The 23,467-nt window shown below is 34.5% G+C and overlaps 1 protein-coding gene across 2 annotated transcripts in view; it reads left to right on the forward strand.

Moving 5' to 3' along the window:
- Positions 1 to 23,467, forward strand: part of MTMR6 (myotubularin related protein 6) — a 46,578-nt gene that overhangs the window by 18,690 nt on the left and 4,421 nt on the right. Inside the window, exons 5-14 of one of the 2 annotated variants that reach the window (XM_020997205.2) lie at positions 185 to 313; positions 5,280 to 5,414; positions 7,953 to 8,066; positions 9,316 to 9,448; positions 10,129 to 10,238; positions 14,477 to 14,602; positions 20,110 to 20,159; positions 20,655 to 20,855; positions 22,271 to 22,402; positions 22,486 to 22,612. In XM_020997205.2, the coding sequence (XP_020852864.1) occupies positions 185 to 313; positions 5,280 to 5,414; positions 7,953 to 8,066; positions 9,316 to 9,448; positions 10,129 to 10,238; positions 14,477 to 14,602; positions 20,110 to 20,159; positions 20,655 to 20,855; positions 22,271 to 22,402; positions 22,486 to 22,612 (1,257 nt within the window). The remainder of the gene's footprint in view (positions 1 to 184; positions 314 to 5,279; positions 5,415 to 7,952; positions 8,067 to 9,315; positions 9,449 to 10,128; positions 10,239 to 14,476; positions 14,603 to 20,109; positions 20,160 to 20,654; positions 20,856 to 22,270; positions 22,403 to 22,485; positions 22,613 to 23,467) is intronic. The other variant, XM_020997206.2, reaches the window with a different exon arrangement.

The following is a 23,467-nucleotide window of genomic DNA, read 5'->3' on the forward strand; positions in this document are numbered from 1 at the left end:
GTGATGCCTTGGAGGTATTTTGATGTGTTTTTTTACTGATCATTAGTGTTTTGGGACTTTTTTGGGGGAGGATCAGATAACTTTTAAAAGAAAAATCTATATGCAGAGTTTTCTTCTGGTAGCTTTTATGTAGATTGTTTTTGGAATATGAATCAAATGTTTAAATTTAGTTGCTCTATTACAGATTTGTGAAACCTATCCCAGAGACCTTTATGTTCCTAGGATAGTAAGTAAACCAATAATTGTTGGTAGTTCCAAGTTCCGGAGTAAAGGAAGATTCCCAGTACTGTCATATTATCATCAGGATAAAGAGGTACGAACTCTTTGTTTTTCTTTTGGTTGTATTACAATCTGTATTCAAATTTCAGTGACCCAAAGTGACAGAAACCAGGTATAAAAACTTAGTATTCTAATGCTTTTGCTGACAAGAGAAACCATGTTTCATTTTCTTTATTAAGTTTTTAAAACTTTCAAGTAAAACAAACAAATTAGACACCTAGTAATTTATAGTGTCTATGATCATAAATTTAGAACTGGAAGTTACCTTTAAGGTCATGTGGTTTAGTCATTATTTTACAGATAAGGAAATTTAGGCTTCCATAGGAGGTTTAAGGACCTTTTCTGGTGAACTTCTGAGAGGACATGGACAAAAGCTATCCAAGGATAGGCAAAGTCTTTCTGGGTTTTGATCTGCATCATTGGAAGGACTTCCAAATCAATGAGCTCACATATCCCTTTTGAGTAGTTATAGATTTTGAAATATACATGTGCTCTTGCAATACCAACTGCCCATTGGATATTTCTAACTGACTTTCCCAGGAATATCTCATCAGAGCTCATTATATTTCCTCTCAAATTTACATCTCTTCTAAACTTTTCTGTTTCTGCCAGTCACTTAATCAGTAGGTACTTATTAGTCACTTATTATGTGTCAGGCACTGTGGTAAGTTCTGTGGATACAAGTAAAAAGACGGAAATAATTCCTACTCTCAAGGAGCTTATATTCTAATATGGGAGACAGTAGGTGCTTATATATATATACAGCATAAACATAAAGTTAATTATATACGAAGTAGTAAATGCAAGGCAGTTTTGGAAGGAGGGCACTAGCTTTTGTGGAGGTTTGGGACAGGCGTATTTCATGCGGAAGATGTTTGAACTGCTTCTTAAAATAAGAGGACTTCGGGCAGTTAGGTGGTGCAGTGGATAGAGCACTGGCCCTGAAGTCAGGAAGACCTGAGTTCAAATCCAGTCTCAGACCAAACACTTGACACTGACTAGCTGTGTGACCCTGGGCAAGTCACTTAATCCCAATTGCCTAAAAACAAAACAAAAAATAAAAAGAAAGACAGTCCCTTGCCTAAAGAAGCTTACAGCCTAAAGGGGGAGACAACACACAACAGGAGAGAGGAAAAGGGGGCTAAGGGGACAAGGGCAGATGAGATGGGACACCAGAGGGTACCCAGTGCATAAACATCTTGTTCTTGGAGTTGAAACCAGGCAGGGCAGCATATGCAAAGTAGAGTGATCTGAGAGTCCAGTTTCTGCCCTCTATAAGGAAGGCATTGGGAGAAGTTTGGTATTCTGCCCTCCAAACAGAAGGGAAAGGAGACTGGGGGAGTTGGGGTCAATCAAGGCTTGAGTTAGCAACATGGTGGTGAGTTTAGATCTGATGAGGTTATTCTGAGAGAGGTATCTTGTTCCTTGGAGTTGAAACCAGATAGGTCAGCAGATGCAAAGTAGAGAGCTTTAATGCACAGGCTTGAGGAGGACCAGCAGTTAGTTAGGAGTCATATCATGATATGGATGATGAACCAGCAAAGCAGACTGAGGAGTGGTCAAATAGGCAAGGTCAGATAAGGAACAGGCAAATTAGGAAACACCCAGATATATATCCTAGTTGTCATATTCGACTCCTCACTCTCCCTCATCCCAGATATCTCATCAGTTGCTAAATCTTGTTACCTCCACAACATTTCTCATCTGTCCTCTTGTCACTACTCATAGCCACCACATTAATTCAGGCCCTTAATCATTTCTTGCCTAGAATATTGTAATAGCTTCATAACTGGACTTTCTGCTTCAAGTCTCTCCTCCAGTCTAATTAATACTTCTCATCACTGCCAAAGTGATTTTCCTTAAGTGTAGATCTGGCTATGTCCTAACTCAGTATATACCAGTGACTCCTGTTGATTCTAGGATAAAATATAAACTCCTCTTTTTGCCTTCTAACGTCCTTCACAACTTGGCTCCAACTTGCCTTTCCAGCCTAATTTTATACCACTACTCACCCCACTCTGCAGTTTGCCCAGACTGGCCCTCTTGTTGCTCAAACACAGCACTCCTGTCTCCAGACCGTTATACTGGCCATCCTCCACATCCGAAATGCTTTGCCTGCTCAAGCATTCCTCCTACAAAAAGCCTTTCTTATTCTTCCCAGCTGTTGGTGTATTCTCTTTCTAAACTGTATTCTGTTTATTTTATGTTTATTTTGTATTTACTTATATTTATGCCTGTTATTTCCCCTCGTATAATGTAAGCTCCTTGAGAGCAGGGACTTTTATTTTTGTCATTTTATCATGTGGTCCTAGCACAATGCCTGGCATATAATAGATTTTTTCCTTCAATGAAATCTACTTTTTCCCCTTTTCTGTTCCCCCTTTAGAGAGTAAGAAAGACAAACCCCTGTCATAAACATGTCTAGTCAGCCAAAACAATTCTAACATTGGCTATGTACAAAAAAATTTTACATGTATCTATGCATCTCAAAGCGTATTCTGAATTCATCACCTCTTTATCAGAAAGCAGGTAGCATGTTTCTTCGTGAATGTTCTGGGGATTGTGTTTCAGAGTTCCTAAATTTTTCACGCTTATTTGTCTTTACAGTATTGTCATTATATCAGTTTTTCTACTGGTTCTACTTACTTCATTCTCCATCAGTTCATATACATCTTCCTGTGTTTCTCTGAAATCATCCTCTTTATTTAATGTATGTGTGTGTGTGTGTGTGTGTGTGTGTGTGTGTATAAATATATATAAAATATATAATTCCCCAGCCACTTACATGTAAAGACAGTTGTTAACATTCATTTTTAAAAATTTTATGTTCCAAATTCTTTCCTTCCCCTTCCCCTGTCTGAGATGGGAAGCAGTTTGGTATAAATTATACATGTACAATCATGCAAAACATTCTTATAAATTTGACTCAGTTATCTTTGTTGGAGAAATGAGGCCTTTGTCAGAGACACTTCCTATAAAAATTGTTTCCTAGCTTTTTTCTTTCCTTCTAATCTTGGTTGCATTGGTTTATTTGTGCAAAACCTTTTTAATTTAATATAATCAAAGTTATCCATTTTATATTTAATAATGTTGTCTCTTTCTTGTTTGTCATAAATTCTTCCCTTCTCCACATATCTGACTGGTAAACTATTCCTTGCTTTCTTAATTTGCTTATGGTATCCCCTTTTATTTCTAAATCATGTACATATTTTGATCTTATCTTGGTATACTATGTGAGATGTTGGTCTATACCTAGTTTCTGCCATACTGCTTTCCAGTTTTCACAGCATTTTTTGTCAGATAGTGAGTTCTTGTCCCAAAAGTTTGGGTCTTTCAGTTTATCAAATACTAGTTTTCTATGGTCACTACTACTGTGTCTTGTGTACTTAATCTGTTCCACTGATCTGCCACTCTATTTCTTAGCCAGTATCAGATTGTTTTGATGATTACCACTTTATAATATAGTTTGAGATCTAGTATGGGTAGGTGACCTTCTTTCACTTTCTTTTTCTGTTAATTCTCTTGATATTCTTGACCTTTTATTTTAACAGATGAATTTTATTTAGATTTTTTTCTAGCTCTGTAAAATAATTTTTTGGTAGTTTGGTATGACACTGAATAAGTATATTAATTTGGGTAGAATTGTCATTTTTATTATATTGGCTTGGTCTATCCATGAGCAATGAATATTTCTCCAATTATTTAGAGTTGTGTTTCTTTGAATAAAGGGTGCTTTGTTATTGTGTTCATGTAGTTACTGTGTATAATCTTGGCAGGTAGACTGCCAAATATTTTATGTTATCTGTAGTTATTTTAAATAGGTTTTATCTTTCTATCTCTTCCTGCTGGATTTTATTGGTAATATGCAGAAATGCTTATGATTTTTGTGGATTTATTTTATATCCTGTGACTTTGCTGAAGTTAGTTTTTTAGTTGATTCTCTAGGGTTCTCTAAATAAACTATCATCTGCAAAACTGTCATCTTTGTTTCCTCTTTCCCTGTGCTTAAATTTCTTTTTCTTATCTTACTGCTGTAGCCAGCATATCTATGTATAGTACAGTTTATTGAATCATAATGGTGAAAATGGATATTTTTGCTTTTTTAATTGCTGATCTTAATGGAAATGTTTCTAGTTTATCCCCATTACATATAATGCTGGTACTTGGTTTTAGATAGATACTTCTAATCATATTAAGGGAAGATCTGCTTATTTCTGTGCTTTCTTATGTTTGTAATAGGAATGGGTATTATATCTTGTCAAATGCTTTTTATACATCTCTTGATCACATTTTTTGTTATTAATATGGTCATTTATGTTTATAGTTCCCTAATATTGAACCAGTACTGTGTTCTTAGTATAAATTCAGCCTGTTCATAGCATATAATTTTTGTGATATATTACTGTAGTCTCCCTATTGATATTTTACTTAAAATTTTTGCATTGATATTCACTAGGGATATTAGTCAACACACATAGTAGGTCCTTAATAAATGTTTGTTGATTAATTGGTTAACCCTTTACCAAACCTGAAATGGCAGACTTCACTTAGAGATAATAATAATAACAGTGATGACAAGAACAGTGACACTAACTCACATTTATGTAGCACTTAAAGGTTTGTAATGGTACTTTGTGTATATTATTTGATTAAATGGTATAAACTAGAATTATCTCTAAAATGAGAGAGGGTTACTAGGTTGGGGCATATATTATTCTTATATATTCTTCAGACCTATGATAGTCTTAAAAAAAATAGAGAAGTGCATATTTTGGGTACCTAAGAAAGTGACTCTGGGAAAACCAAAATATTAGAAATTATCTTTGAGACAGTGTCTTAAAACTAATATCTTTTGATTGTTATTACAAACTCATTTTTAGATTAAGTAAACATTTTTCTTTTTCCTTTTCAGCATTTCTAAATTTTAGTGATATTTTAGTGATATTTAGATAATTTGTATTTTTCTCCCTCTCTCCCCCCCTTTTTTTTTTTAAATTTAGGCTGCCATTTGCAGATGCAGTCAACCTCTCTCAGGTTTTAGTGCCAGGTGTCTGGAAGATGAACACATGTTGCAAGCCATCAGTAAAGCCAACCCAAGCAATCGGTATATGTATGTCATGGACACCAGACCTAAAGTATGTATGTCTAATAGTGTGGAGTAGTATTTATCTTTCAAATAAAATATTCCTAACTGCTAAAATATAAGTTGTGAAAAGGGTGCACATTTTTATCTTTAGATCTCAATTTAAAACTCATACTTGTGACAGTAAAGTTGTTATAAAGTATTTTAATCTTCATTGAATGTGAATTGCTGTTTTTGACCTTGTTGCTAGTTATGATCCCCCCCCCTTTTTTTTTTTGGTGAAGCAGTTGGGGTTAAGTGACTTTCCTAGGGTCACACAGCTAGTGAATGTTATGTGTCTGAGGCCAGATTTGAACTTAGGTCCTCCTGACTCCAGGGCCGGTGCCCTGTCCACTTCTCCACATAGCTGCCCCTATGATCCCCTATTTGGCATATGAGTGAATACTAGCTACAAAAGGACAGGACTACGTAGTCATCATATATAGGAAGCATTTACCTTCTCTTATTTTAAAGATTTTTTTTCTGAAAATAGGAAAAAGTATAGAAGCAGTCCAAAGTAGGAATATATTCAAAGCCACTTCCTTTACTGCACATATCTCTGACGTGGAGACCCATGGTAAACCTAGAAAGAAGCTTTATCAAGTTCAAAATTAGCTATAACCTTCAAAGTTGCTTAAGTTTCAGGTGACAGATTAAAATATAAATAATTGGAGGGGGAGATAAAATATAAATAGACCAATCTTGTGATAGCTTTTTATGGAATTGAGATAAGAAACACAATACAGTATGATATTTAAGAAATATCATTTAGATAATATTTTAATTGTAGTCTTTGGCATAGTCAGTTGTAGGTAAGGTTTATTATAGCAGCAAAGATAATTTCTTTTTTGGGGGATTCTCTGAAATAAAATTGTCATTAGGCATTCTTGATTAAATTTCTAAGAGTTTTCAATACTTTCAATTCTTTCCTAAGTATCTCACTAGAGAGTATGAATTTAGAATTACTAAACTATGACATATATTGAAAAAAATAGGGTCTCCAAACCTACAAAAAACATTTTTCTATTTGTTTAAAAAAATTGTTAAATCTGACTTACATTTACTATATTACATGCTACATTAATTACATATATCCATCATAAAATTAGAGCATACTTTAGATGGAGCTTATCATAAGGTTTTATGATTCAAGTCTTAGCTTACATGGAGGGCTAACCTAAAATCATTTGCATGACAAAATAATAATTTTAGAAAATTCATTCAAAAATGTCAATTTAGTACACTATCTGGTTGCTTGATTAGATTCTTATACAATGGTACAGTATTCACATATCAGAGCCTAAGAATTTTTAAAACAACTGTTTATCTGATTTTTAAAGATGTCATAGAGTAGGGCCTGTAACTTTCTGTGGCTTTTTATTTGCTTTAAATTCAGAACATATTCCCATTAAGCCTTTTTTTTTTGACAAGTGGTGAGACATCTTTTCTCTTTTACCTTAGATATAAGAAAAGTTAGACAATATACTTCCTTTGGAACTCTAAAAAGAGGGTAAGGAGAAGCAGTAACCATATCCTCTTTCAAATTATATTTCTGCTCTGACCCTTTTCACCTCATAGGGACTAAAATTATATTCATCACAGTATATTAGATAGTATTGTAGCACATCAGCCCAAAGTAGTACCACAATTTCCTACCAATGCACAGTGATTATCTTTAATATATTTTGGTGTATTGTGTATGTAACCTGTGAACCTTCAAAAACTTGGTTATTTCTAGTGTTCTTCATGTGTTTCATGGAACTTTTGTATGAAGTTATTATTTGGTTTCTTAGGTTCTAGCATCTCTATTTTGCATGTTTGCATACTTAATTGATGTAGCGATTTAATAATTGTGATTGTGATAAGTAAAAAATGTCTGATATGTAAAAATTATGCATTCTAAAAATTTACCTGATCTATTAAACAATATGAGGAACAATTCACTCTGTTAGGTTGTAATTTTCACAATACCAGAAATTTTTATCTAATTTTTCTTAATTGTAGGGCAGTTTGAATGATATAGATTGGCCCAAATACAGACATTTGCACAATAATGATTAAGTCATATTTCAGTGTGAAAAAATTTATGCTTATTTGAGCTAAGAGGCTCAATTTCCATGTAAAATGGATTTTGCTGATGATGTGCATTTGTAATGTCAACTCATTGCCATATGGGAGTACAAAGCACGTTTTGGAAGATGGGTCTATCTAGATGTCTTACTTTTTAGTAGTGCTAATCAGAGAAATTACCTAACTGATGAAATAATGAACTTTTATTGGAAGTAAATGTGCATAAAAGATTTAGGAAAATAGATGGAGAGTTATTTTAGGAAGCACTGAGACAGAGGAATAAAAATATTGTACAATAAATTCTCATTTGGCTGACTTATAAGGTTAAATTTTGATACATAGGTGCGGCACCTGAATAAGTTTTTTCTTGGTTACAATAAGCAAAATTAAAATAAATTCACATAGGGTGCTGAACATTGAACTAATTTTAACTTTCCAATTAGATTGTTATACCTAACATTACTTTTAATTTTTATTATAGCATCGCATGCAGAGCTGGTGGGCTTCAGAAAAGGACATTGACAGAATTGTAGTGAGAATATCTTCAAAAATCTGGAGAGATGAGAAAATAAAAGAAAGCGATGAGAAAGTGCGAGTGAGCGATCTAGAGCCCAAGACTATTTATTCTTAGGCAGCTTTTGAAAGGAATGATAGTTGTTTTAGACATAATTTACTTCATCTGACAGTCCCAAATGAAAAAGAAGTGGTGAAAAGGAAGAAGGGTTGAACTTAATGGCTTAATATTATGAAGTATCAAAGCGAAGAAAATGCATAAACTAATAAAGCTTCTCATTTGTGAAAATGATTTTTTAAAAAATTATTGTTTTAGGACCAAAAGTATTGGTGACATTTCCAGTAAGAAAGTCTTTAGTTTTATATTTTTGTCTTAGTTTAATGGGTGGAGTCATTGGTTAGAACTAGTTCTCTTTTAGTTAGTAAACATATCAATTGATTATAATGTAAGACATTTAGAAAAGCAGGTTTGAGGATGATTTACTTTTTATGCATATCAATTTCTTTATCAACAATCTCTTTTTTGTGTACTTGTTTTTAGAAAGAAAATACATTTTTGTTTGAATGTTTTAATAGTCAGACTTGAAGTCAAGTAGTGACAATTTTGGAAGCATTTTTGTATGTAGTTCCATTTAAAATATAACAGCTATCACATGCAATGAATCAGTGAATGAGTAGCTTTGCCATACATAACAATAGTGATTGTCAGCCTATGGGCCAGGTCAAATGCTTAAGCACGTTCTTTTTTGGCCCATTAAACTGCTTTTTATAAACATAAGTAAATTTAATAATTTTTTTTCTGTTGTATCATGGAATATCCAAAAGGCTTGGATGAATTACAAATATATTCATGCCTTTATGTTTAGGTATAGCAATTTAATTATTGTGATTCTAGTAAGTGAAAATTGTTCTATATATGAAAATTACACACTATAAAATTTTGACTGGTATATTAAGCAGTAGGGCAGTTCAAATCTGAAACTCTTCAGTCCTCAGTCATGAGGTGTTTACTCCTATTTATTTAACTTGTGGTGTTTTTATCTGGGATTTCCTGTTTAAAAGATTTTTATTTTTCTAGCATTATTTTTCTTCATTATTAAGAAAAAACCAGTAACATTTCCATTTGTTTAAAATAATGATTTTTTAAAATTGACTGATTTTATTAATTAAGTTTAGCAAGAGAACAGTTTAAGTATCTGTTAGCTAAAAATGGTATACTTACATCTTTTCATGAAAATTTATAATAAAATTTTTTTTAAAAGAAAGCAGACAAATAACTTTTAAAAAATAAACTTTGGTTTAAAAATTTTTTGTTTTCTTTTATATTTTAGCTGAATGCTATGGCTAACAGAGCAGCTGGAAAAGGTTATGAAAATGAAGACAACTATTCCAACATTAGATTCCAGTTTGTTGGAATTGAAAATATTCATGTAATGAGATCTAGTTTGCAAAAACTATTAGAAGGTATGATTTATTACTGCTCTACAGTAATGTTCTTTTACAGCTTTTCCTAGAAAGTTATGCTAAAAATAATCAGTACAATATAGTAAAGACCTGTGATTATAGTTTATTCCTTTTTAATATTAGTCTACTTTTGTAGGTATTATGTATTGTAGGAAAATCAGGTCAGGCATGTTTCAGTTAATAAGGCATGTTAGAAACTTTTTTTTTTTGCCTAGGCAGTGGGGTTGAGTGACTTGCCCAGGGTCACACAGCTAGTAGGTGTTATGTGTCTGAGGCCAGAATTTGAACTCAGGTCCTCCTGAATTCAGAGCCAGTGCTCTATCCACTGCGTCACCTAGCTGCCCCTGTGTTAGAAACTTTTAAAAAATTAGAACTGCTTTCCTCACCTTTATCTTGAGGGATTACACCAAATCATTTCTAGGTCCCTTTTAGCTTCAAGTCCTATGATTCAATGATCCTACTTGTTTTTAAACTAAAAAAAAAAGGAATGAAAATATTTTTTTTCCACAGAAAATCGTATCTATTTATTTGATATGGTTTGGTATTATAGTTGTACCTCTATAATCATTCATTTTCCAGTGTGAAAATAAAAGCAGTAGTTTTACTTTCATACCAGGCTTGAAAAAGAGAAGTAGAAATTCTATCATTTTTCTAATAAAAATGCCTTTTATCTTTTCCAGTCAATGGGACAAAAGGTCTTTCCATGAGTGATTTCTTTTCGGGTTTGGAGAGCTCTGGATGGCTTCGCCACATCAAAGCTGTCTTGGATGCTGCTATCTTCTTAGCCAAAGTAACTTTTTACTTTTGTAATTTAAGTAAGGAGGAGAGCTATAACCTTACTTTGTGTTTTTGTGGGCACAAAATAAGAAGCTTCAATATCTACCTAATTTCCTAATGACCTTTTAATTTGCTTGGAGCTAAATTGTGCTAAACACTTCAGACTGTAGTCTAGTTGCCTTCCAATCTGATTAACACTGAGATACTATTCTAAAAGAATGAGGCTGATTTTTAAAAATAAATGTCAGAATTTCTATGTCCAAATGAATGTTGTCCTTAAGAAAGTATTTACCTTATGAAGTTATTTGCTTGTTCCAATAATTGCCAGTTGCCTTCAGAACTGATGGCACTTAAAAAAAATATCCTTGATGGTATCAGATCTTTGCATTATGAGGGTCAATTTCACTTTTACAAAAAGCTGAAAGTGACCAGAACAAAGTTTGCTTGCTAAGATGGTTCACGAGACTAGCTAATATAAATGTTCAGGAACCTAAAGTATTGACATACTGAAGAAAAGATTCATTAGGCTAATGTTCTACATACCATATGATGTAGAATTAATCAGAAACTAAAAAATTTCATCACCATAATTCTATTAAATGAATGAATAAATCTATCATGTATTTATTAAACACCTACTATTGTCAAGCACTGTAATAATCTCTGACCCTTTTAATCTATTTATGTAAATCTAGTAGCTGTTTAGGTAACTCTTTGTGCTGTCATCATGGATATCCTCCTTAACCACTTTATGTATTCCATGTAAAAAAACCCCCTCCAGTCTTGAAGTTACTTTATGTACAAAAGTATCTTTTTAACATAACAAGTTTAACAATTAATTTGGTTTTTTTTCCTATCACAAAGAATTGATGTTCCCACAAAGTAAATTTATTTTTTTTTCATACTGGCCTGAAACAATTGCTTGTGCAAGACTGACTGAGTTGACTATTGTAAAATCATATCTCTTGCAGTATGTCTCTGATCTTACTTTGATGGCTTTTCCTGTCTTTCATAATCACTCTTGAAAATGAATCCCATTGCTTTTGAATAACATTCATGTATATAAGATGATTTAAGATTCTGAGAGTTACAGCTCTTTTTTTCTAAATAAAAGTTTTACTAATGCATTAGTATTTGGGCAAAGTTATTATAGTGGGTATGAAAGGCAGACAGACATACCATTACACGCTATAGAAAAGCAAAAAAGATTTTATTCATTTAAATTATTAACCCTCTGAGATTTAGGTGGCTAACTAACAAATCCATAAAAAAAAAAAATCTGGAAGATTAGATCCAGTAATAGTACCTACAGTATTACTGAAAGTAGAACTTTACATTCTTCTATTCTTTTCTACTAATTCCATTAGCTCTTTCCAAAGAACAATTCTCTCAAACGATAATTAATTTCAAGGTCTTGGGAAACACTGTCATGAAGAATGTAGGTAGAAGAAAAACAACTATTAACTTAGATTTTGGAGAGTTTTATTCAGGAAACCTGAACAAATTATAAGATTTATGTGCATCCTGAATACTGAATTCAAGGAAGTTTTATGATTTATAAGTTTTGCCAGTGGAAGTAGTTAAAAATGAGCAATACAATATTTTTCCTAGCAAATTATTTTTCTCGTGTTATATTTATAGTAAAGACATAAGGAAAATAATTTCACTTGTTTATTACATATCAAGGATATCTGTAGGTCTGATGGTTTAGCATCCACTTTGTTGTGCTATACAGCTACTCTTGATTTGTATTCAGAATTGTAGAGGTCAGAAGCATCTTAATTTCATGGACTTGAAATGAAACCTGGGCTCTTAGAGCAAGTTGTGCTGTTGATTATTTGTGTGACTTTAGGCAAGTTAAGACTTTTTACTTTCTCCTTCCTACCTGAGATTTTGGTAATGAATATAGATAACATAATAAACGTCTGTTTAGCATTGTCAGCTCCTAGGAAGAAAAGGTTTTATAAATATTATTGCCAGTATTTAAGTATATTTGCTACTTGCTATATGTACAACATTCTTTACAGTACTAGAAATGGCAAAAAATGGAGAACCTGGAAGGGACCTTAGAAGTCATCAGGTCTAACCCCCTAATCTTATATAGGAGAAAACTGAGACCTATCAAAGTTAAACCCAGAGTCACATAGCTGGAGAGACAGAATTTGAACCCAAGTCTTCTTGATTCCAAGTCCAATGTCCTATCACTGTGCTACGTCTCAAAAAGTAGGAAGCCATGCTGCCATGCCAGTTATATTTTCCTATACGAAAAAGGAAAGTCAGAAATTCATCGTTGAAGAGTTATCCTACCACATCACCCATTAGGAACACAAGTTTGGAAGATTGCTGCACCTCATGTCTCCAATCATCTCTGTCTTACTGTAGGGAATGTCCTCTGTTCTGTTTTTGGATACATAAATCTTGAGGCTAGGCTTTCTTCTTTTTGTCTTTCTAGTACAAATGCTAGTTTAGCATATAATCATTCTCCTCTTGGCCATAATCCTAACTTCCTTTGGACTTCCATGCCCCTTCTACAGTTGACTGGCTCATCCTGGAACTTCCCTCGGTGCCTGGGGCCTCCTCATCCTAGAACAGCCCATTCACCATGAAATCTCCCTTTGCAAGGTGCACCCTCATTCAGCTAAAACTGTTCTTTGTATAGTTCCTCCAAATCTCTTAAATAACTGATCTAATGGCTTTTTCTTATTTTTAAAATTTTTTTTTAATTTTTAGGCAATTGGGGTTAAGTGACTTGCCCAGGGTCACACAACTAATAAATGTGAAGTGTTTGGTCTGAAGTCAGATTTGAACTCAGGTCCTCCTGACTTCAGGGCCAGTGCTCTATCCACCGCACCACCTAGCTGCCCGATTTTTTCTTGATCATTATACTTCTTGACCTCTCTGCAGCATATGTTGACCACTTTTTTCTTTTCTGCATGCTCTCTTCTGAGTTTTTGTGATACTGCCCTTTCATGGTTTTACTACTTTTGTCTCCATTTCCTTTGATTTCCTAGATTATCACCCATTTTATGCCCTTTTAACCATAAATGAGGGCAGCTGGGTGGTGCAGTGGATAGAGCACTGGGCCTAGAATCAGGAAGACTTGAGTTCAAATCCAGCCTCAGATACTTCCTAGCTCTGTGACCCTGGGCAAGTCACTAACCCTGTTTACCTCAGTTTCCTCATGTATAAAATGTGCTGGAGAAGGAAATGGCCAACCACTCCATTGTCTTTGCCAAAAAAAAACCCAAGTGGGGTCATGAAGAATTGGACATGTCTGAAAAAGACTGAACCACAGAAGAGATAAGACCATATCATTCCCTACTTTAGTAAAATCTGTTGGCTCCCTAATATCTTTAGGATCTAATAGAAACCCCTTTTTGACATTTAAAATTCATCATACCTTTCCAGCCTTTTTGTACATTGATCCCTTCCCTGCACGTTATGGCCTAACCTTCCCTCTAGGCTTTCTTACTTTTCCTAATACATAGTATTCCACCTCCCATCTCCATACCTTTTCCATACCTGGAATGTTCTCATCTCCAGCTCTTAGAATCTCTAACTTCCTTCAAGGAATAGCTCAAGCATCAGCTTCCACATGAATCCCTTCCCCTCCCTGTGGCACTTCCTCTCCACCCCTCCCACTGCCCTGCCACTTTATATATGTATACAGTGTTTTCTTCAGGTAGATTATAAGCTCCTTAAGGTCAGGCACTGTTTCACTTTTGTCTTTATGTCTCTAGCACTTAGCATATTTCATGCCACATAATAATTTAATCAATACTTGTTGATTAAATGACTCATTAGTCCTCCTGAATATTTTTGGCCTTTTGGGGGTATAGTCATGAAGAAAAAATGTGAAGATATTTATTTTCAGAATTACTTAAACTTTTAGAAGTCGGGGTTATGTCTCTTACTTGGCCCCTGAATTTTGCTAGCTGTCTTTTTCCTTTTCTTTCTAGCATAGCTTTTAATAAGCCCTATCTTTAAAGGGAAATTCACTTTTATTCTGTTTTTAGAAACACAGGTTATATTTATAGTATGTTAACTAGAGATTGCCTTTTCTTAGGACTTGAATTTATATTTTCCAAGCAAGTGATATTTTCTAAATGAATTCAACATTGAACTTTGACAAGTATTACCTTTTCAGTTGACCCTGTTATATGATATTATGTAGGTTTATAATTAGTAGAGCTTACTGATTCAACTAAAATGCTTTCCCCTGATGTATGCACATATGTTTTCTATTTTTAGGCAATAGTGGTTGAAAGTGCAAGTGTGCTGGTACATTGCTCTGATGGTTGGGACAGGACCTCTCAAGTTTGTTCCCTTGGTGCTCTCTTGTTGGATTCCTATTACAGAACAATCAAAGGATTCATGGTGAGGATTTATTTGACATTCAGTTTGAAGGTTTTCCAATGTTAACATAATCTATACAAAATGCTATTTTCTGACTTTGTAAAATTATAAAAAATTGTACTGGAATTTTCTTTTTGGATCTTTTAAAATTACTGTATATTGAAAATAATTTTTCTCATACCAGGCTAGGTTAGAATTGCTTATGAAAGATAACACATTGCCACCTTTTAACAAACAAAATGGTTGAACTTGACAACAACTGACCTGAATTAAGGAGACTTTTTTGTCTCTTGATCTTCTATGCTTTGTTTCATGACAGGAAGGTGAGGTAAGATTGTAATAGTCCTGCTTTGCTTTGCCCTGCTCAGATCATACCATAAGCATTGTGTTCCATTTTGGTTCCACATTTTAGTACTTAAATTGACAAGTTGGAAGACATCCATAGTACAATAGTCAGGATAGTTAAGGGCCTTGAGATCATGTCATATGAAAATTGGTTGAAGGAACTGGGGATATTTATCCTGGAGAAAAACAGAAGACTTAGAAGGAGATGAGATGAAAACTGCATTCAAGTATTTGAAGGACTGTCAAATGGAAGAGAAGTTGTACTGTGTGGTTGGTCTAGAGAGCAGTACTAGAGAAAATTGTGAGAGCTGCAAAGAAGCAGATTTGGGGTCACTTTCAAGGCAAACTTCCTAGTTATTAGAGCTATCCAAAAGTGAAATGGGTTGCCCTAGGAGGTAGTGAGTTCCTTCTCTCTTGAGGACTTCATTGGGAACCTAGATGACCAACTGTTGGGTATGGCATAGAGCAATTCTTATTCAAGTATAAATGAATTGGATGGCTTCTGGGGTCTTTCACATCTCTGAGATTTTGTGCTTCTGTAGATATGATTATAATTTTGAATCATTTAAATATGAGCTGTTATTATTCTTATGTGAAATTAAAAGGTTTCTCTCTAAAAATACAAAGTGAGCCTCTCATTTGTACTTGAGAATTCTAGAAACCAGAGTTTCTTGGCATAATGAGTTTGTGCCTGGTTAACCTGAAAGTTCTATTTTCTGGAGAGTTGCGTAGTAGAAAACTTGCATTTGAGTCTTGGCTGTGCTGCTTGCCTCCTTTGTAATGTTGACTAAGTTCCTTAATGTTTCGGCCTCACAATTTGCTATGGTAATATTTTTAGCCAGTCTGTCTTGCACAAATAATTATAGAGTCATAGAATTTGAGAGTTGGAGGGGACCTCAGCAGGGAAGGGAATAAGCATTAATTAAATGCCTACTATGTGCAGAACATTGTGCTAAATGCATAATAAACAGTTGGGTGCTATTATTATCATCCCCATTTTATAGGTGAGGATACTGAGCCAGACAGATTAAGTGAGTTGCCCAAGGTCACAACAGCTAGGAAGTATCTGAGAATGGATTTGAGCCTTCTAGATACTCCCCTGATTATCAGTGTCCTTTCTGGCTCCCTAGCCAGCATTTTATTCACTGCACCACCCAACTGCCCAGTCCTCAGCAGCTAATGCAGTGCAACCAGTGAACAAGAACAAGCTCCATTATGGCATATCTGACACGTGATTATGCACTGTCTGCTTGAAGACCTTCAAGGAGAGAAACTCACCATGTCCCAAGGCAACCTATTTCACTTTAGAGGAGTTCTAATTGTAAGGAACTTTTTCCTGACATTGAGGATAAAATGGTCTTTTTGCAACTTCCACCTATTTACTTGTGCTTCCATTGTCAGGTGCTAAACAGAATATGTAAACCTCTCCTTGACATGACAGCACTTAAAATTTTTTTAAAAAATATTTTATTTTTTTCCAATTACATATAAAAATTTTTAACATTTGTTTTTAAAATTTTTCAGTTCCAAATTCTTTTTTTTTGTATTACATGTAAATTTATTTTTTTAAAAAAATGAGTTTGATATTACAAAGTAGGAAGAACAAAGTAGTGACACATTATAACAAATTGGTCTGTTTGACAGTATTGAATAATGCCAGTGGCAGAAAATGGTAGTGTGAGGAGAAGCTATGTGTATAAGGGACAAGTCATCCTGGCATCCCAGTGACACAATAGCACGATAATAAAGAGATCTATACACTTAGCTAAGCTTTTCTAATAGACTCCACAAGAGCTGAGTGAAGTCATGCGTGTGTGTGTTCTTTTAAAGAATAAATGTAAGTAAATGAGCCAGATTCTCCAAGTAACTAAGCTATTGTCAAGTCACAAACTGAGTACCTTTGAGAGCCACATGGATTCTTTGTGGCCATCTGTCAACAGGACACATCACAGAATGAGAAAATAAAAATATATAGTGGTCACTTCCAAATTCTTTCTTTCCCTTTCTCCCTCCCCTCTCCCTGAGATGGCAAGCAATTTGATATACGTTTTACATGTGCAGTCATACAAAACATTTCCATATTAGTCATGTTGTGGAAGAAAACAGAAACAAAAAAACCCCAAACACGAAAAAAATAAAGAAAAGAAAAAATGGTATGCTTCAATCTGCATTCAGATGCTATCAGTTCTTTCTCTGGAGGTGGGTAGCATTTTTCATCATAAGTCCTTTGGAATTGTCTCAGATCCCTGTATTGCTGAGAATAGTTAAGTCATTCAGTCAATCATCATATAATCTTGCTGTTAATGTGTACAGTGTTCTCCTGGTTCTGCTCAGTTCACTTTGTATGAGGTCAAGTAAGTCTTTTGAGGTTTTTCTGAAAGCATCCTGCCCATCATTTCTTATAGCACAATCATTTACCATAACTTCTTCAGCCATTCCCCAATTGATGGGCATCCCCTCAATTTCCAATTCTTTTCCATCACAGAAGGAGCTGCTATAAATATTTTTGTAGGTCTTTCACTCACACCCCTCCTGCTTCCCTTTTTTAAAAAAATGTCTTTGGGATACAAACCTAGTAGTGGTATTGCTGGGTCAAAGGTTATGCAGTTTTATATCTTTTTGGACATAGTTCAAATTGTTCACCAGAATAGTTAAATCAGCTCACAGCTTCCAACTCCAACAGTGCAGTAGTATCCCAATTTTCTCACACCCCCTCCAACATTTGTCATTTTCCTTTTTGTCATTTAGCCAATCTGATAGTTGTGATGTGGTACCCCATTAATTTGCTTTTCTCTAATCAATAATGATTTAGAGCATTTTTTTCCTATGGCTATAGAGAGCTTTAATTTCTTTGTCTGAAAACTGCACGTTCATGTCCTTTGACCATAGCGCTTTAAATTCTTGAAGACAATCTCCATATCCCCCAAATCTTTTTTTTAATCTAGACTAAACACTGCACATTCCATCAACTGATCCTCGTATGGCATAGGTTCAAGGCCCTTCACTGTCATGGTTGCCCTTTCTGGGTATTCCCCAGTTTATTGGTGTCCTTCTTAAAGCATGGAGACCAGATCTGAGCTCAGAAGTCCAGAAGTGGTCTCCTGAGGGAAGAATTGAATTAGAGCCTTGGCACTCTTAGTATAGCCAGGATCTTATTAACTTCTTTGACTGATACATCACACTGCTAACATATTGAGTTTTCAGTCCACAAAAACCCCCAGATATTTTTCAGAACAATTACTGTCTAACCATTTCTCTACCATCTTATTCTTGAGAAGTTGGTTTTTTTCTACCCAAGGGTAAAAGCCTATTGAATTTCATCTTATTAGATTCAGCCCAATGCTAGCCTTTTGAGATCCTTTTGGATCCTAACTCTATCATCTGTCATACTCTGTCTCTTCTTCCACCCTCCAAACTTTGTGTTATCCACAAATTGGATGAGTGTGCCATCTGTGCCTTTATCCAAGTCACTGATAAAAATGGTGAGCAGCTCAGGGCCAAGCCCAGATGCCTAAGGTACTCCTTAAAACCCTACTGTGTTGACACTGAACCATTACCACCTATTCTTTGAGCCCTGCCATACAAATAGTTCTGAATCTGATTGTATTATCCTGTAATCATTATCTATCTTCTCCATAAGTATGCTGTACTTTATCAAAAGCTTTGCTAAAATCTGTGTAAACTGTATCCACACCATTATCTTCATCTATCAATTTAGTATTACTGTCCAAAAAAGAGATGTGTTCAGTCTGGCACAGTTTACTATTGATAAAGCCATGTTGGTTCTTTGTAATTATCCACTTTCCTTTTTAGATGTTCATCGATCATGTCTTTAATAATCTGTTCCAGAATTTTCCCATGTGATGATTAAAAAGGTTAGAGAGACATAGTTTCTGGGTAATTTAATCATTTTGTTAATAAGGCCAGCGTGTTTTTAATAAAAGGATGGTCATTTGGCTGTCTCTCATAGACCAAAGACAACCATAGCGGTGGGGCTCACAGTTTATATATCCTTAGGTGTTCAATGAGGGGCTGAAAGTGATCCTTAGACAGAGAAATGATCTCTGTTCAGATCACCTGCCTTAGGCTATCTAGACAGAAGGATCTATGTCCACCCAAGCTTGAGTAGAATGGGCTTCCCCACTCTAGATTAAATACCTTGAGAGATTGGGTGGGGTCTGACCAAGATCAGAGTCAATGCAATCTCATTATCAGTAAAGTCCTTCAAGAAAACTGAACTTTGAACAGGACTTTGGAAGAAGGGTGGGGGAGCTCTGAATCTCCCCAAATATTGGTTATTAATAATCATTTCTCTCACCCAGGAAATCAAAAGTCAAGCCCACTGGTTTATAATATACAGGTTCTATTCTCTTACCTTTTTTGAAAATTGGGGCAATATGTGCATTTTTCCATTCTTGTGGTATTTCTTCCATTTTTATGGTTTTCCAGATATCACTAACAGTAAGTCATCAATCACATTGGACAATTTTTTTAGAACCAGAGGATGTAGTGTACCTGGGCCAAGTGACTTGAATTCATCAAAGGAAGCTAGTTGTCCTCTTACTATCCTCATTCCTTATATTCTTTAAAACTGTTTTAAACCCACCTGCTCTGTGAATCCTCTCATAAAAATCACTTGTTCATAATAGTTATAAAAACCCCACTTTGATGCAGCTTTGTATAAATGTGAATTTGTGTTTCTTTGTGGTCATTTTTTAACCTGAAAAATACCTTGAGCAGAAACAGCAACTTATTTTTATTTTGTAAAGGGCTTTTTAGGGCTGTAGTCAATACAATAGGAACTCAGTTAAGTTAGTCGATAGTGACATCTGGATTAATTTTTAAATTGTACTTCAGTTTAACTGTTAAAATTATTTCTTAACAATATTTTCTAAGCTGCCTTTGTTGTGTTAATATGATGGGTGCTGTGTTATTAAAGATTAACAGGAAGCAGCTGTCTTGTCAGTATTTTTAATAGTGGTTAGATGAGGCTAACAAGATCTGTAAAATATAATATGGGGAAAGATAATATTACAGTTAGGAAAATGCTAGAATTTGATGTTTTTTTTATAGCTATTAAGGAAAGATGCCTAATGCTGTATTTAGGATAATGTGTTTTGATCATTCAGGGTAGACTGAAAGGCAGTTTTTTGAAATGATTTCGTAATTTATTTTTCTTCTAGGTTTTGATAGAGAAGGACTGGATCTCCTTTGGACATAAATTTTCAGATAGGTACAGAATAGTAAACTTTGTATAATTGACAACCTTAGTCTTTTAAAACATTGTAATTTATTTGGACTGAATTGTGTCTAATGGCAGAGAGCACTAGTATCTTGAAGTATCGGTGCTATTATAAATTATATTGTAATTTATATGGAAGCTAATATTTTTACTACCCGAATAAGTTGCTCTCAGGTATCTAGATGTATTTCTTTTAATGGCTAGTTGAATGATATGTAAATAAAAGTAACTCAGTTATTCAATACAAATTTTAGTGTTCAGTATTTGAATGCAGCAGACAATTTATTGTTATTCTTGAAATGTATTTGTAAGGCTGGCTATTAAATGTTATATACCTTATTACAAGTTAATTAATTCCAGTTCTCATATGTCAACATAACAAAAAGTGTTTGAACTTTTTTCATCTATGTAGTTTATACAATACTTAATTGATGAATTTCTTTCACATACATTTTAAAAACTTTTCGCTTTTGGGGACATACATAGGTGTGGCCATTTGGATGGTGACCCAAAGGAAGTTTCACCAGTGTTTACTCAGTTTTTGGAATGTGTGTGGCATTTGACAGAACAATTTCCACAAGCTTTTGAGTACAATGAAGCATTTCTTCTTCAGATCCATGAGCATGTCCATTCATGCCAGTTTGGAAACTTCCTTGGGAATTGTCAAAAAGAAAGAGAAGATCTGAAGTAAGATTATGTATTTTAAATGGGTTTTTAAAAAAAATTCTAACAAGCTGAGGACTAATAGCTTTAGATTACTGTGAGGTAGTGAAAAGAGCCCTGTATTTGGATTTCTGAAGATCTGGTTTCAAGTTCTTTCTCTGTGTGACCAAGGGCAATTTACTTAACTTCTCAACTCCCTGAGGCATCTTCTTTATACACGAGTCACAAATCTTCATGAGTCAATAGAGTTTTCCTGCTGGAAGTTCTCTACATTGATGAAGTCACTAGACTAGATTGGGGGGAAAAAAGAAAATTTGATAAAACATTGAACTATTGGTTATTTTAAAGTATAAGGAGATAAGCACAGTTCTCATAATTCCAAATAAATAATTTTGTGGAAAAAAAAATTAGAAATGTTTGAAGATATTTAGCCATTATAATAGTCACAGATTGGTTTAGGGTCGCTCTGTGTAGAAGTATGTGATTTTAGATCTGACAGTTTATACAGTTTGATTGCTACATTTTTCACTTGAAAACAAGCACCCTTATACTCCTATTTAGTGGCAAAGTTTGAACGAGAAACTTGTTTTTTAACTTGCTTTTCTTACTCCTCTCACCTAGAGTTCTTTCTCACTCCTCCACCCTAATGTGCCACCTTGTGGGAACTTGTTTCTTCTCCAGTGTAAATCCCCTGTTCTTAAACAGTTTTTTTAAGTATAGTAAATTAACTAATGAAGTTGGTGGAACCTGAGAGTTATACAAAGAGGTCCTATGGAGGACTTTGAAAATCATACGGAAACATTTTTATCTCCATGTAAGCTGTGGGGAATGGTTAGAAGTTCTTTAGTTGGGAAGTGCCACGATGAAAGAGTTTAAAGAAGATTAGTCTGGCAGCAGTATCCTAGCATCTCCCCCTTCATGCTCAGCACGGTGCTCTACATATAAAAAGTGTTGCGTCATTGTTTGTTAATTCAGTGACTGGAAGAAAGGGGAGATGAGAGTTGCCAATAGCCAGCAAGGAATCTCCTGCAGTAAATCTTGGTATGAAATGACAAACGTTTATACTTAAGTTTGTGGCAGTGGGAATGGAGATTAAGGCGAAAGTTAAATATTTAAATAGAAACTGAAATATTTTAAAGAGGTAATTTATATTACTTGATGACAGATTGGATAACAGAGATCTAGAGGTTAGAATCAGAAAGAACTCCAGGATTTCTCATCTACTGAGTTAATTAAATCTCTGTCCTAGCCAAGGCTTAAGAGTGTTCTCATTTTCACTTAGTGCACTTAAGTCATATACATATAGGGTTTGCTTTGTATATGTAATGAGCATAGAAGAAGAGTAAAAGACATAAATCACAATGTTGAACAAAAATGAGAATTTGAATGGTGTGTTTTTTATCTACATTTGAGAACTTTCTCATTCTGATTATGTTAAGGTTGAAAGAGAAGACTTACTCCTTATGGCCCTTTCTTTTGGATGATCAAGAAAAGTACTTAAATCCTTTCTACAGTCCCAATTCTCAGAAATTTACAGTATTGGAGCCTAATACAGTGCCTTTCAACTTTAAGTAAGTATGCATACCTAAGCACCTACATATTCTTCTCCTATGAAGATGATTCATTAAAATAGTTGTGTTTTCTTTCCTTTGAGGTTTTGGAGAAATATGTACCATCAGTTTGATCGAACAATGCATCCTAGGCAGTCTGTACTTAAGCTGATTATGAACATGAATGATCAAAATAAACACCTAGAAAAAGAAATTAAAGAACTAGAATCTGTGAGTATTCTGAAATGCATACTATTAGTTAGAACTATTAAATTCAGTTCTTTATTCTTGTAATCAATTATTGCAATAAGTCTTTTACATCAGTAACATTACCACAAACCAACCTCCATTTCTTTTCTTTAAAGAAAGTAGTTTGTATCATTTATATAATTATTTCATCTTTTGTGCCTTCTGTAATCCAAAAGGAGAAAGTAGATTGTTAAAATCAGAAAAAACTAAATAGGGCTTTTGGAGAAGATCTGGTTTACCTACTACTCACCAAGGAGGACATTTCCCAGACGGTATTCCTAGACTATCTCACATAGATTAGTCTATATACCAGTCTTAAAATTTTTTTCCAGAGGATGATGCCACAGTGGGAGTTAATGACTCTCATATTGGCTCTATTTAAAGACCTCTAATGAAGAGGAACCCACTACCTCCAAAGGCAGTTCATTCCATCTTTGACTGGTTCCAAATATTTCAGAACTTTTTCATGACAACAGGCCAAAATTTGCCTCCTAGCAGCTTCCATCCATTTTTCCTTGTTTTGCTTTGTGGTGCCAAATAAAAAATCCAGTCCCTCACCCACATGACAACAGATACTTGGAAGTAACTATTATGTCATGTATCAGTTTTCTCCAGGCTAAACATCCCCAGTTCCTTCAGCTTTTCTTATGTGACACAGATTCTAGGCTCTTTACCATTCTGATTTCTTTCTTCTGGACATTCTCCAGTTTATCAGTTTCCTTCTTAAACTGTGTCACCTAGCACTGATTATAGTCCCAGTTTGGTATGATCATGGCAGAGTTCAGAGGGACTATCACTTCCTTAATTCTGGAAACTAGGCTTTTCTTAATGTAGCCC

This window comes from Phascolarctos cinereus, unplaced genomic scaffold (genome assembly GCF_003287225.1).
Source record: "Phascolarctos cinereus isolate Bilbo 61053 unplaced genomic scaffold, phaCin_HiC Scaffold_726;HRSCAF=1367, whole genome shotgun sequence".
NCBI lineage: Eukaryota > Metazoa > Chordata > Mammalia > Diprotodontia > Phascolarctidae > Phascolarctos > Phascolarctos cinereus.